Source organism: Galendromus occidentalis, unplaced genomic scaffold, assembly GCF_000255335.2.
Source record: "Galendromus occidentalis unplaced genomic scaffold, Mocc_1.1 scf7180000076870, whole genome shotgun sequence".
NCBI classification, from domain to species: Eukaryota; Metazoa; Arthropoda; class Arachnida; order Mesostigmata; family Phytoseiidae; genus Galendromus; species Galendromus occidentalis.
Window position 1 is genome coordinate 573,652 of NW_003804859.1, and position 15,933 is coordinate 589,584.

At 51.0% G+C, this 15,933-nt stretch overlaps 1 protein-coding gene across 1 annotated transcript in view; it reads right to left on the reverse strand.

Annotated features, from left to right (window-relative positions):
• Positions 1-284: 284 nt before the first annotated feature.
• Positions 285-15,933, reverse strand: part of LOC100903112 (uncharacterized) — a 44,423-nt gene continuing 28,774 nt past the window's right edge. Inside the window, exons 2-11 of the mRNA XM_029110598.1 lie at positions 13,960-14,133; positions 13,313-13,472; positions 3,866-4,006; positions 3,410-3,551; positions 2,312-2,526; positions 1,449-1,615; positions 1,136-1,359; positions 913-1,020; positions 589-749; positions 285-480 (exon numbers count right to left, since the gene is read on the reverse strand). Coding sequence (XP_028966431.1) covers positions 285-480; positions 589-749; positions 913-1,020; positions 1,136-1,359; positions 1,449-1,615; positions 2,312-2,526; positions 3,410-3,551; positions 3,866-4,006; positions 13,313-13,472; positions 13,960-14,133 — 1,688 coding nt within the window. The remainder of the gene's footprint in view (positions 481-588; positions 750-912; positions 1,021-1,135; positions 1,360-1,448; positions 1,616-2,311; positions 2,527-3,409; positions 3,552-3,865; positions 4,007-13,312; positions 13,473-13,959; positions 14,134-15,933) is intronic.

Consider the following 15,933-nt stretch of genomic DNA (forward strand, 5'->3'; position numbering starts at 1 on the left):
AATGAAATTCTCTGTGAAAGATCGTCAATGGCACATTGGCTCGGTCTAGAACGCAAATGCTTTGGCACAAACAATCAGAGTGTAGCTTCCTCAATATCTACAGAGCCCTCGTAGTACCCACGGAGCGTTTCGGCACGGCTCAAATACATCTGTATATAGAGACGAATAAATATAGAAGTAGGCTGATCTATGCGGAATGTACAGGCGTTTCTCCTTTTTTACATATCTACAGCTGCCACTGGTTTGGTTGTGCACGTATTCTTTCTATGAGACGATTCTACATTTCACATGGACGAAGTGACTTCTTCGATGACGTCAACCGAGCATATTGCGGCCTGAGAGGGTCGGTGGAACAACGAACGGCGCGGTGAAGCTCGTCTCGGGACAGGCGGTGAAGTCTCGACGAGTCGCATACAGTTCGGACAGTGATCGCAGCCGTAAGCTTGAGGGTCGTATATCGGGTTGCTCGAGAGCGACCCCCTGAAACCGAGAACACGGATGCTGATTTCCTATTCGGGAGGATAATCTTCTCTGAAAGACTAATGATTTTATACGCTGAGCAAAGAGTCTCGCGCTTTCTGAGCTTACCTCCGGCCGTTCGCTATGCGAGCCCGGCGTTCGATTTCTTGCGAAGCCGCCTTCGTCAGATTGTTCTCATATTCGGACAACATGAGATACTTTTCTTCTTTATTGCACGACGTAATACAATCATCGATCAGGTCTTCCAAAAGATTATCCATTATAGCCTCCTGGAATTCGTGAACCGAAATCAGCCTATCGACCAGCCTCGTGCAAGGAATCAGGGAGGACAGGAGCCTTTCAGACCAGCTGATTGCAGTGCTCCGAAATAGAGCTCTCACGTCCTTGAATGACTTTTCTAATTCGAAGGCGAATATCGTAATGAAATCGAACCTCGGAGATGCAGGTGAGTTCTTGCCGCCTCAAATCGGCATAATTACTGAAGGTGAGGCTCCGTTGGCTCTGCAGCATGCGCGGAAACATAACTATCGAATCTTGGACCTGAAATTCGAACAAACGGGAGAATAAATCACAAACTCTGCCATCGCTTTCAATGCTGAAAATTCCTTGATTTTCAGAATGACTGAGGAGAGGAATGACTGTCGGTATCACTCACAGATGATCGGCGACTTGGAAGACCATTACCAAGCTCCCCGTTGGGAGCGTCGGAGCACCTTCTACAATCCCTCTCACTGAGCTGATCCTTGAGGAAAGTTTTCGCAGAGCTCGGTCGTGTGCGCTTGTGCACATCGATTAGGAAAAGGAAGAAAGCGCCGAAGAAGGCACAGCCTGCTGAGACGAAGTAGCCTCGGCGGTCCCCATAATATTCATTCAGGAAAGCTGGAAAACAAATTGGTTTCTGACCAACCGAAGGAAGATTGCGGAGGAATGAAGCGTCCTCGCGAAGGAGAAAAAACGCGAATGCTCACTTGTTATAGGAGGTCCTATGAGTATCGGGATAGCTTGAGCACACTGGATGAAGCCCCAAGCTTTAGCAAAATTTCTCGCCCTAACTTTTTCCAGGGTGAACATCTTCAGAGAATAGAGATACGCTCCATAGAAAGAGCCATAGCACCATACGAACGTGAGATATCCACTGTAAAGAAATCGAACAGTTTACACGATGATCGTCCCTCGATCGATCCTGGGCGCCATCACCAATTCTCGCCCCCCAACCTCGGGCGAATCTCATCCCGATGGTACCGATCACCAGCGCGGGAGTTCTGGACAGGGAAAGCTCGAGCGCTGCGACGAGGGATCAATTCAGATGGGGACTGGGAGGAATTCATCTAATCACTCGAGGATAACAGCGATTCCCGGGATATCCTCCGCTCACGAGTCTGACAGAGTGCTCGACGACTCCAGCCATTATTATAATGAGGTCATCTCTTATGGGGCTAGAAATAGTGCTGATGGATCGTCTTCTGCCGTTATTGGGCCCACCGAACGCTCTTGCTGCGAGGAGTGCGTCCTATGAGAGATATCGTGAACATCACGAACTCCGTCGCAAGGCAGCAAATGATCGAAACGCTGCGACGCGACGGAGGCTTCGAGTGAAAGCGTCATCGGAGAATCGCAAGTCATCGAGCCCTTGTTGGTGTCAACTCCATCAGCTGAGTGCGAGGAGTGTCGCTGACCTCATCAATTTACAGCACTAGATGCAGTCTGGGAACTTTGCCACTTATGCAACCGCTCGCAGCACGATCCTTCTTGATCGTATCACCGACTGATCGACAGAGTTTCGGCAGGAACTAAACGGAACAGAGGGAATTCAACGATACCAAAGACGCACCTGTAGTCATGTATAGTTGTACACAGCAGCATTGACGCTCCGAGAAGGGCGCAAGCTCCTTGGCAGAGGTATTGCCTTGCAATGTGGCAGTTTTCGGGATTATTCACAATGATACACCCGTAACAGAGGGAACCCAGAATGAATGAGAGTCCGAGGAAGACCTGGAGGTAGAGCAGAGACGATCTCGACAGGCCGTCTTCCTCCGCCTGATAAACCTGCGAACAGAAAGATACCACTCATCAGACGAGCCGCACTGCTCGAGGAACCTTGCCAGAGGTCCGGGCGCTTCCACCGTCCGGCATGATAATCGGCGCGTATGAGAATCGATATTCTTGTGTATTTCCTTTAATTTTGAATTTTTTTACGAATAAATGAATTGTACGTATCAAAGTCGATCCGGGTAGCCCGGCGTGAGGATGAGGCTCTCGGCCTTGATTCTTTTGGAACTTGATTCGAAACAGCCTTCGTCCGAGATCAATATTCGCGAGATAGCAATATAGGTTTAGCTAGGGCGTGATATTTGATCTCTGCCAGGATTCGAGAGGGTCCGAAAGGCTTCGGAAGAAAGTTGCCTCCGAACTTCCGGCGAATCTCGCAAGAGCTCATCGATCTTGGCTGGGTAAACAGAAATAGAATATCGAGATTTCTGGGGAACGACGAGGACAGTGAGGCAATGGTCCGGCATACGTAAAGATAGCAACCATGTATCAGTCTACGATTCATTCATCTTCCCGTATCCGCTGAGTCGGTCGTCAAAGGTATCGCTTGGTCGGATTCGGTGCCTGTTTATTCGTGTTGCGATCTATAAGCTGCGTCTATATTAATACATCGATGTGTGTATACACCGGTGTCCATGACTTATGGCGGCTCGGAAATGTTTGACAGAGGCATTAACAAACACCACCACCCCTTGACAAATGACCGAGTGCATCCGGCACACAATCGGACGGCGGATGAGCTCCGCTGGCTGTTGGCAAGCGCTTGGCAGCGTGGCGCGGCGGTGCTCTCAGCGTCAATTGAAGCCTCCGATTCCAGTGTGTTCTATGGACATCCAGATCCCTTATCTATTCAATTTGGAAAGTAAGAATTCGTACTCACAAACAGAATCATTGGCGATGAGACGCCGATAGCGGCTATGGCCGTACCGATGATCAGGATTTGAACGGTGCGCGATTTTAGAACCCCGAAGTCGAAGAAAGGCACCTTCTCAATCGCTGGGTTCTTGTCTTTAGCTTTAGACCTGGAAAGTGATCATCTTGCTTGATTTCGGAAATTTCTACCGGAAGTTTCCCCCATCCTCTTCTATGTAGACACCGCCGACAACGACCCCGATTTCCACCCTTGAGCGGCGACCCTTCGGCCCTCCCGGTTGGCCTCTGCGAGCTTTGTTCGGATATAGGCTCGGCGAAAGGTCCGAACGACAACGACAGGTCGGGTATTCTGTTGAGGGTCCTCGTGAATTGAAATCGGCAGCTGATAACTCTATTGATCGTCTTGACGGGATCTACGATGGATCACACTCGGGAAAAGGATTGATATTGCTCTCCGTTCTACCTCTTCTGCATGCTCTTCAGATGGAGAATAGCTCGTCGCTGAGGATGGTACAGCGAAGCAGGTCGGTAGAAAATTCCGAGGATGAATGTACTGAACACGATTCCCGTCAACGCTTGTAGTCCGAGACGCCAACCTATGGACCTGGAAGGGAAAATCGATTTAGAAAATGAGGGCAAATCGGCTCCCTTCGTGATCCACACCTACTCGTTTCATTCGCCGTGGAGTTCTGAGTGCGGACTATCGGATTTCAAGAGGCTCGCTGGAGAACTCAGCGGTCCTATTCCGGGGGAAAAACATCCCCGGAAACTCATCCTGAGACCGATCAGGAATTAGAATGACCGTGATCCCATCGAGCTCTGGAGCTTTTCTCCGATCCATCGGAGCTCGAGCTCCGAGGTGGAGGGGTTGCTGGGAGCGTGCCCGAGGTAGAAAATCCTCAGCCCTTGAAAGAGGGGATCGATGTCCGTCAAATCGACGGCAACAACCACGATAGAAATCACGACGATGGCCGCGACGGCAAGGTGGCCTAGATTTGGTGTAAACTACCTTGGACACAATGACCTGATTGGAAGGGACCCACTCGTCCCACGCGTCCCCGCTATTCAGCGATGTCGACCGGATTTTCAAAAGTGATCTTGGCACAGCCCCGAATGTGACCCGACCAAGACCTGTGACGCTGTCAGGGCCTCATTGACAAACCAAGTACGATACGTCAGGGAACGTTCCAAAAATGTTCACCCCGAGTCCTTGGCAGCGATCTGTATTGGAGACTAAGTCAAGGAAATATTGTTGCACCGTCTTGTTGCTCCCTGAAATCAGTCCTCCTTTAAGTTGTCCGCCTCCGCCCGGGAGAAAGCGCTCGGTGGACTTTGTCCTCCCGTTCCCGAGACGAGCATCACTCACTGTTCAATCAGGAATCGTTCGATATTATCTGAGACATTGAATCTGTCGACGCTGCGATCGAGTAATTTGATATTCATCGGTCACTCAAGCGATATCGATTCATTCATTCACTCTCAGTCGGCAGTGGAATGCTGAGGGATTTTCGGTGTCTCACTGGAGCGGTCGTTGACTTTTCTGACGAGCCTCCAGAAAAAGTCGCCCGTACCGATGCTTCAGTTCGCGCACAGTCCGCAGCAGGATCGCCTCAACCCGGGGCCCCATCGGTTTCCCGCAGACGTCGAGCGGTGACCTGTGCGCCAGCTGATCTGGGTTGCGGAAAACAAGTGGAGCACCGCAAGGAGCCGCTGTGGCGCTCCGCCAACAGCCTTGTGAAGGCTGCCGAAATCTTCAGAAAATCCCGCGTTTTCAGACAGGGTGCCGCGGAAAGAAGATCCAACGCCGCGGAAGAAACTTCAGAGCATCGCAACGCTGCTAAAAATTTGTCTTCGAAGAGCATGCGGTACCGCTTCAAGGTAAGCGTACGCCAGCAGTACGGAATGTGCGCCGCCGTACGTTATCCTTGGCCCTGTTCCGCGTGCAGCGTACCGCGACGGGCGCTGCGAACTAAGAACTGTGTGTGCGTCGGACTGGATCCGCAATGATAATGGAGGCGGGAAAATAAATAAATATCGATAAAGCTCGAGCCCAGACCAGTTTCGTCTTCTTTCCAAGCAGGAATTTTTTTCAAAAGCAAGAAACGATGGTCCGGAAATCAAGACCCGGAAAATCCGAGCAAGACTCTTGAGGATCCGACTTGTAGCTCGCAGAAGCCCACCCTGCGCTGTCCCTCTAATCGTATTTATCGCTGGAACTTCTTTCCGAGTGCTTTCGCCACCTTCTCGAATCCCGTTCCTCGAGAGTTCCGGGTGTCACTGCTTCACCCCGTCCGAAACAGCCCACGGTGCGTTGCAAAGCGTCACCCTCTTTAGAAACGTGCGTTGTTTGAAAGGTCGCTTGTCAGCTTGCCACTCGCCAACCATGAAGAGGGTGAAGTGGACCCGGGTCGTGGTCAGTCAAGCGAATCTTCAAGGGGCCCTATGGGCCCCTGGCTCGCAGTGCTGAGGCCCGGAGGCCCGCGCAGCGCTAACCCAAATAACCAAACGTAACTGGGTCGCAACCCAGATCGCTGTGGGGCCCCTAGCAGCGTCTGGGGCCCGAATCGCCGGGCCTCGAGCCCTGCGAAGTAATGCAACAGAGCTGAAGTCTTCCACGATTCCGTTTCCCCTTCGCGCCATTGTGGCGTGAAGGCGCGCTTCCCCTTCCGATTCGGTAACATTCGCAGACACTAAGCTGGAAAGAAAAGCTGAGTGCGTAAGGGAGCTGGTTCCAAGCAGCGTGGTTTCCCGCGTTTTCGTGTACACCGGTCCGAGTCGGAAGCAGATCGGCAATGTACCGTGGCCCATGAAATGCCCGAATGGAACTAGCGAGTACACTGAGAGGATTCGAGGAAAGAGAGATACGCGGAATCGATATCTCCAGCGGTCGGGAAACTAAGTCCATTCTGGTAGACATCGATTCCGGAAACGTCTTTAACGTGGTTGTCCCGGATAAAGGGACTTCGATCAATGTTGGAAAACCCGTCTCGGCGGGCGTGTCTGAGGAAGGAGAACACATCGAGTACACGGGCTCAGGCCCCAGTTCAGACATCGCTGAAGAGCTGAGATAGTCCCCGATATGGAGAGTAACGAGTTCGAAGAACTCGGAGATCTCGGTGTCCTTCGCCATATCTACGTACATGAGGTTTCTATCATACAATTATACCACAGGGGCGATCTTCCCGTTAGTGGCGAAACGAGATGGGAAATCTGAGCCGTATTCATTGGCCGAGCAAAAATTTTGTCGATTCTGATTCCGTGGCGATTCCATAGCGAATCCGCACCCAACATGATGCGATATTCAATCGAGCGATAAACTACCGATGATGGAATTCCGAGCTTTTCTCCTCGGTAGAGTGCTTCCAGCTTCAATATTTCCGTAGAATGGAGCTTCGCAGACAGCCCAGAACTATTTGAATTTAATGCTTCGCGCTGTGTCTGAGCGCTAGAGATTCGCCATCGGATTCTCTGATCGCGGCTCGCAGGGGGAACGCTCGCTGCAAGCCTGCCGTGGATTCGATCGGTGATTGCGACACTGCGAATCAGCACCGAACGTTACCCATGTCCGATTTCCGTCCTCGGGATTTTTTCCAGATATCGTCGGGAACGTTAGTCGTTCCCTTGCGATACCAACCCAGCCAGACAACACAAGGGGCCAAATCAATCGGTTCTGTGCGAAGTGGCCAGCGACCGAGGACGATAATCGGCAGAAGAGGCGAAGAATTCCTCAGTCGTAAGAATTGACAGCAGAGACAAATATTCGGCTGTAGTATGTACTGTGTGGCGCAATGCCGAAAGAAAACTGGCCCCACTGAGCGGGTAGTTGCACATTGCGGTTCTCCGTACGTCGTTGAGTCGACCAGAAAACGTTCGAGGAAAGGTACTATTCTTTCAGGATGTCTCTTTCCGCAACCGATTCATCCAGCGGGCCGGTTGGCCGACCGACAAGCCAGCCGACGGACGAACGGATCGACAGACCGTCCAGCCTTGCGGTAACCTCGCAGCTCGTGGTGGCTCCGTATTCCGTGTTTGTGTAATTTGCCACCGGCGGCCTTGCCCCTCACCGAGTGACCGTGGCCTCGAGCGTACTCAATGAACCCGAGACTGTACTTCAAGTAGGAGATAGTACACGCCAATGCTGTTCAGAGTAAACTCTTAAAGTGTGCATACGCTTGCTCGTTTCGTACCAAAATCCAGTCTATTTTAGCAAGCGAAGGTCGCTGGAGACGTTTCACGGTCACGCCGGGCTGCCGAAGGACGTCGTCGGTCTTAAAATAGGATTCTGGGTTCCGCCGCTTCGCCTTGGCCTACAGAAACAGGAGAGAAGCCTATGAAGTACTCCGCTAAAGGGAAAGGATGGCGAATGCAAGATCGACTCAGAATTCACTTCGCTAGCGCCATTTTCGAGGGATTATGGAAGTCTGCCTCGCGAAGCAGCTCGCCACGGACCCAAGGCGAATTTCGATGTGCGCGGTGATCAGGAGCCAGATTCGGGTTTATTCGTTCTCCGTGCATTTCGGATAGTTTTCTTTAACTCGACACTCTCATAGGATCTCGCGTCGTGTGATTGGAGGCTTCCCCAGCTTTACGGGATCGATATTCCCTGAAGGTTCTCTGCGGCTCTGGAGATCGGACCAACCGAAACGCTCAGGGCTCGCCCGCGTTCGTTTGCCACATGCTCGGATAGTGGAAACGAATCCGTGGTGTGCAACCGAATGGATGAAATCACATGTCTGCAAGTGACGTTTATTTCGAGGGAGGGATTCCTTCAAGTGCTTTCAGTGGAGGCATTCGAGGGGAGGCTGACGGGTAAATACGGTGATGGCTGCGTCACATTTTCCGCTCACTGGAATGTCGTTCATGAGATCGATGGATTCGTTTCTATTTGAGCATATTGCTCGGTCGAACAGCAGATGCTCCAATGCGGTCGGAGCATCAGCAAAAGATATTGAGGTAGCGAGGGAGCGCGAATCGAGTTAGAGGACCGTGGGGAGTGATTGGGCCAGAACGCAATTCATCGTGCGTCGGGACGCGACAAAACTCGCGGTCGGAGAACACATGGTCAGACACGCGTGTTAGGACCTAGGTCCCTTGATAGAGGCATGTTGTACTTGTCCTCCTGAACTCCCGGAGAGAAGTTCCCATCTGTTGCGATGGAGTCGTCTCTCATAATTTGTGGAGTAATAACAGCAACCCATTTGGAAGACAAGCGTAGAGAAAGTGGAGCTCGTCACTCATCCGCCGCTCACTGGAAGTGAAACCCAGCCAATCGGCCGCATCGTAGGGGCCACACTAGGCGAGCGACGGCTGTCTGCGGAGGAGAATTCAGACAACAGCAGCGTGAATAAACGACGAACCCGGGGGGCAGCTGCATCCGATGGAGTTGGCCGACCAGGAAGCAACAAAGACTCTTCTGAGGATCGACTGTCGTTCCCAGATTCATAGGAATCAGCGGAAACTCCAACGTTTAAGCGATACCCATCCTTCCTAGGGAACGGCCGCCGTCTCAAATCTGGAGACTTTTGTGGTACATGGGGAAGTGTCTCAAGGCTATATTTTCAGAGCTCCAGAATTCACGGAAAGCAGCGATTCGCGTGGAAGATTGGAGCGGGGGACCTCCGCTCCTGAAAAATTATAGAACTAGTCACTCCACGGAACGTAGGAACGCGATGACGATTCGGTCTTTCTGGCACCTGGAGTCTGATGAACCTCAAGAGTGACCTCAGCTCCAGAGTCGACGTGTGTCTATGACAATGAAGCCGTGCAGTTTGCGATTCAAGCCCAGCATGAGATTGCGAAACCTTCTGCCGGTCGCCTTCAGGAACGTATTTTTCCCTCTATTGTCACCCTTTGCATAGTCCATTCAGACCGCAGAAAGGTCAATCTGAGTTCTCTATATCAGAAAATTCAGGGGGGAGAATATTCCCCACAAGCCCAGGGCGCTGCATCTATTTCCATCGGTTCTCTCTTCCTGATTCCGAAATATACCGCTATTATCAAAATGGGGAATACGAATCCGATGCCGCACTTCTTGCCAGCGGGACACCAGCCTGAAAACGGTCACCTCTACCTGGAAAAATTGAGGCCTCCAGAGTCGCAGTCTCTGCATGATCAAGAGATTCCGCGTCGGCTAGGTCACTGCGTCCACGGTTTGTCGGGAAGGGCAAACTGAACGTCCGGCGACCGTACTCGATTCAGTCATATCATATCTTCGTCGATGGTAAAAGAAATGTTTCAATGTGAGATACATATTCTCTTTGTGGGTCCGGTATCCCTTTTTAGATTGACAAACCCTCGATCCATTTCGAGTCGAACGAGACGAGACGCAGGAAAGTTTGATCCACAGCGATGTATCAGGACGTCGAACCCTCGGGAAGCGGCACAAGTCCCCATCAGTCTAAAGTGCATGCCTTGGTACATCAAGGTCATCTTCGACCCTTCGCTCAAGAGCTCAAGATCTGACCTCCGTTGGGGAATTTGGTAAGAAAAAAATTCTCTTTCGCTGAGGATTTTCGTCTAGCTCAGCCGTGTACCCAGTAGAGCATCAGGTGCGTCGCTGCTAAGGTGCCAGAAGATATCGGAATCCTTTAAAATCCGAACAATCCTACAATTTCAAAGTCTGATCCGGCTGTCGTCTCGGGAGCGAGTTATCGACAATAGAGGACTTGAGGGAAATCCTAGTGTTGAGCTTTTGGTCGCTACCAACACCGGCTACCCACCTCCCGCGACTCTGTTTTTAAATCGCCGTTCCACATCGAGAGTCCTCAACAGAGGGCTGTCTCAGATTTCCCCCGAATCAATCTCGGGCCTTACGACAAGACAATTCGCGCGAAATGACTTCTTTGGGGCCCATTCGCTTTCATTAAAACCTTCAAAATCGCTGCCATCCGATAAGCTTCGTAGAAGTCCTTAACTAATGAAGATCAAAGTCTTTCCTAATGGCTGCAATTCTCCTTCTTGATCGATAAGTAATAGTTTGCCTGCCTCGACGAACCAAAGGGTACTAGAAGCGGGTCTAGACGGAGAGAGTCGTCTGACCATCCCGAAGTCGATGAACTTCTGGCAGACCCCCAAGGGAAGGATGGCCTGCTCAGGGGATCTTTCGTATCTGAGGGTCTTAAACGCTGACAATCCTGTGGAGCGCTCAAGGTTGGATAATAAAATTGAGCTCCCCGGGGATATTCCTAGTGGAGGTAAAAGCGGAGCGTTCATATTATTACGAAGCAAGCAGTCGAATCGCGATTATCGTCGGAAAACAAATCGACGTCTCGGCTACAACATTGTTAGTTCAGGATTCTGGAGGAGTCGCTCGATCCCGCGGAAATGTCTCCTCTATCTCATGATCGTTGAAGTTATCAGACTCGGCTTTCCCGAATTCGCAGTGATTCAGAAAGAGCGTTGCCCAAACCATCGGGTCCCAGGACATTCGCTACCTACGTAGCGCCACACGTACACTCGAGGATTTCTCCCCTCGCGAGCGCCGGCATTCCGCAGCGAATGCTCGAGATAATACTGCCGAAGTCAAGCTTTCAGTCAATTGATTCTCCTCCGTATGTAATCTCGCTCGTCGTCGTCTGCTTGTGAATGGCAAGAGTGCAAGCAAGTCTCCCCTCATTGACTTACCCCTCCTCCCCCTCCCACTCTTTCCATCTAATGGCGGAGAAGTGCTCTGATTCGGAAAAAGCGAAAACAGAGCTACCATGTTCCGCCTCGTGCGAATCTTCTTGCAGCGGATTATTTTGGCCCGCCAGTCGATGTAGAGTCGTCCTTCCAAATCTCTCCGATTCCTCCGAAGACCTCGAAATGTCGACTGGGCAGGGTTGAGGCTTGAGAAACACATATTCGCGCTCTTCGGGGTACTTATCGATCGAAACATCCAATATTCCAATCGAGGTGATGAGCGAGAAGTTCTCGCACATGATTCGAGCGATCTGCGAGATGATTGCTAAGCGACCTGCCCTAGGACTCCTTCGCCTTTACTGAGAAATGGAATACTGAGAATTCTTCCCGGAGACTCTCGAAAAGATATCTGCGGCTCATAATTCCTAGCGTTCCCCGATGCCATAGAGGAAAGGGGAACGGAGAATCAATCTCCCCCTTTATGTGTCACGCCCGAGAGATCACGGCGCTACCAATCCCTCGACTGTAGCTGTAGACTCATCTCGTCAATGGATTTGAGACACGCTGATCATTAAAGCGCGGACCAGAATCAGTCATCTCCTCGAAATCGCGATTCCTGATCCACCTCCTCCCGATCCGAGAATCTCAACGGGAAGTTCATTTACTTACGCAGGCTAACCTCGCCGAGTTCTCGACTTCTCCGCGATAGCGATCTTGAAGAGGGATATCCCGCCCCGATATTTTTGAGATTATCCCTGAAGAACATAGTCGCAGATATTTCCCCCTAATTATTTTCTTCCGCTCATTGGATGCTCCTCCAGCTTGCTCCGTCCCGTCGACGCCTTTAGAAAAACCCCAAGAGAATGAGGGCTCCTTGTTACTGTTTTTTCCGTTGGTAGATTTAACATTCGTGGGTTCTCTACTGTTCTCGCTTGGAAAATGAGAGTAGAATCGAAGAAACTGAAAGCCACCGACCCACACCCTATTTTCCTCCGCCCACAGTCTCTACAAGGGAACGCCATTATTCCGAAACAACATCTATGGCGAAGCGAGCGACGGGCGGCAGGTGAGTCAGGACAGGAGATTTTACGCTCGAATCGTCGCGAGCAAGCTTGACAACAGGCCTCCTGCTTGACATCCGGTACACGTACATCCGAGCTTCCGCGCTCACTTCCGGGCTTCCCGGGACTGACCGGTCCAAAGTAGTCCTAGGGTCCCGGACAATAGGCCTCAGATGGGAAATATTCACTCAAAGAGAAGCGGACACCGGTTGTTTGAGGAACAGGATCATCGGAAGGCAGAGTCGCCCATCTCAGGAGGCCGTGCGCATTCTCCGTGGAATGAAAGAGCAGGTCATTCATCTGAGGTATTGGGAACACGCCGCTATTCGTGTCGCTGGAAACTCCTAGCGGGGAGACTCGTCCAACAACGAATTCAGTCCGAGATCTCGCTCCAAGCAGTGCTGCATTAATTCGGTGGAAAGAACTCTCAACACAATTCAGTCTTGTCTCCGGCAGCCTCCAGCCGACTCTGCCGGAGTGTTTCGTGATATTATACCCTTGCCTGTATTGCTGACTATTGCGTCTTGCGACATAGAGGATGCCCGCGAGATTACTAGAGCAAATCCATGGAATCAGGATGGGTGAGTACCTTCACCGCGAGCTATATCTAATTTTTTATCAAATGAGATCTTCAAACCCTCTACGCTCAGGAAATGAGTCAAAGGGAACTTGTGGGTATCATGGAGTCCGTAGGTCCAAAAATTAAATTTGAATAGAGAATAAAATCCTGAGTGTTTCATCCTCAGCGCGGAGAGCCCTCTGTTTTCCTAAATCATGTTTCCCCCCTCACTCTAGGACGAGAAGCTCATTTATAGCTAGAAATCTTGTCTGTTCTCCCTCGGGAACATCCCGTGAGAGACATACAATCGGCTTCTGAAGACAAATTGGAGCTCCCGAGACCGCTATCGCTCGATACCGCCCTAATGTCGAGCTACTCCCCCAACTCACTACCGGAGCATTCGAGGGGTTCACGTGGAGCTGATGAAATCCGAATGATCCAGCTCAGGGGTCGGAAAACAAACTCCGCGGGCCATCAAATGTCTATTGTCGAAGGAGTCGGCGTGTAAGAGTCATTATATCTTCTCGGCAAACTCTCATGCATGAGAGGTCAACTGTCAATAGATTTTTTCCGATTTCCGCGTAAAGGTTCTCTTCGGTCTCGGACATTATCGCCGGTAGCGAAAGCACTGATGATGTCGGTGCTGATTCGAGGGACGCGCACAACTCACCGAATACATTCAACGATGAAGATTGGCATCACAGAAATTCCGGTGCCGGTTCCGGTTGCCAAGATGAGCTCGACGAGTTCTCGGCGTTTCTTGAAGTACTGTCCAACCATGAAGACTGAGCAGTCTCTAGTCATTGAGATTCCACAGCCGAGAATGAGGCCTACAAAGGGGCAGAGACAATGTTATAACTCCGGGACTTACCGTCTTCCCTCAGTGGTTCTTGTGGGAGCCGACAGCTCCGGGAGTCAGAATGCAGAATCGATCATAAACTCAGCTTAAGCAATAAAATCTAACTCAATATATCATGGATGCGGCTTGTGAAACAATCACCCCAAAGAGAATATATCGGCTCTTGTCGGACGGGGATCCGGGGAGTTCGAAAACAGTCATCGAAAGTCAGCGAAAATCGAGAGTACAAAAGAATGGTGCCGCCGGTTTGCTCAGAATGGTGAATGACATCAAGATATTCTTCTAGCAGTGTTTGGTGTAAGACGTCTGACTGATATTTTCTTCCCCGAATTCCCGCAAATTCGTCATAAGAAGATTACACACGGAGTCCTCTGATAATGCAATGGATAGAAGAGCTTAAGGGGGCATCCCGATCGACGGAGAATCTTGTTATCTTGTCGCTACGACAATGGACTTACCGTAGCTGATGAATAGCTGATGGAACTGGGAGGCGAAAGACGTGAAGAGAACGGCCAACGCCGCCACAAGTCCTCCGAGGACGGCAAGTAGACGGGTGCTCTTCCGACGGCAAACGCCAACGACCCATGGCGAGCAGAAGAGGGATACCGCCATTGACATAGCGCCCAGGCAAACTGCGGAAGTATACCTCTTTCAGGAATGTCACCGATTTCGAAAATGAATAGACCCAATTCAAAACTACGGGGTTCAGATAAATCAGGACGCTGAAATACCCCACGAAGTGTTACATGAGCGAGGAGACCGACTGTGCGGTTTCCCCAGAGTCTGCGATGAGTCCAGAGATTTCCTGAAATCTCACGAAAAGGAACGTCGCCGCCGCCAGAACGAAGGGCTCCTCGAAGTGGGGACATTAACGTAATCAAGAGCCGAGTCCTCTCTTCTCTCGGCTTCACACGCAGAGCTTTGACATCGCGACGATCCTTCATCTCTCCGAGAGAATGTAAGTCGACTCCGAAGAGGATTCTCCATTTCTCTTCGAGCACAGTCGCGTCTGAATTTTCGATCAGGACTGTCGCAAACGTAATGAAATCCGGGTTGCGTGTTGAATGCTGTCCAAGACTTGTCTCAATTGAAAAGGAGATAGGATACCGCGGATCGCGACTCCATCGCGTTCCGTTCGGGAGGAGCGTGAAAGCCTTTTTTCTCGGCGGGCCTCGGCTAGAGCAGTAGGGAAAGGTTTTGTCCTCTTCGAAGGAAATTTCCCTCGCACGTCATATCTGGAGAACCGCCTCAACTGATTGTCGGCACTGTGCCCTCACGCCCGACCTATCACGAGGGCTGCTGAGTCAGTGTAGGTACACGGCCGACTATAGATTTTCTCTCCTCCGGAATCGCATCCCCAGAGGCGTATCGCAGAACAAGCGAACAAGATCGACTTGGTCCGTATCCGAGGAGAAATCCATTCCATAATAGGATCAATCCTCAAGGATGGAACTATTATCATTCTTTTGGAGATTGCTGAAAATTTGGCTGCTTCGAAGGCCGACATTGTTGCACCGCTGATTTCTGTTCGGCGTTTGCACTGCGTCACCGCCCGTCTAAAAATACTCGCGCAGCTGCGAAGTGACTGCTTGTGCATGTATGGATGGAAGTCGAGAAGAAGGCTTGATCCCGGAGTTCCGAGGGATAGCCGTGATGTTTCCAGCGGGAGTCTCGGGAACATTGCAGTTCTCCATGCGAGTACCGTTCCCGGAGGCGTAGCTTTCCGACTCCGGTTCGGCGTTTTTCAAATCATGGAATGGATAATCGACGTTTCGGTGATCGCGGAGGGTTTGCGAATGCGAATCAGCCTCACTCAGCTCCGATTATATCCTTCTCCAACGGCACGCCGTCGAGCACTTGTCGATCAGAGCGATCTCAAAGAGAGACGTCCGAGCTGTGACTATCAGATCCACAAGCAGCGATTTAGATTCGTGTCGGGACGAGGGAATCACACCGTGAGAATCGGGGACACGACAAGTGCTCGACCCCGAATGCCTCCGCCGTGGAGTCCGTTGAAGATACCCAGGATCCGTGGCCTCTGACTTTCGAGGAAGTTTTGAAGAATCTTGAAGAGGCTTCTGGTATCCGACCGAACTCGTCTCTACATTCGTGACCGGTGCGGCATACTACATACCACATATATTGTTTAAAGTGAGGGGTGCTGAAGCGATTCTCGTCGCAGCTCTTCACCCGCGAATCGTTCCTATCCGCTAGGAACATTCATCTGATGAATTCCGAAAACATGTTCAGAGATCTTGAATCTTGACACGGTTCAACCTCCTCCAATAATGAATGGCGTCGCTGTTGAACATCTCTCTTTCTTCGACAACGTCGTCGTTATCGCCAGCTATTTGCGAACACAAGCACAAATTATATCGCGCTGAAATTGTTCGATCGATTTTTCACTGATTCTCGGTTGATGCGAATCCACC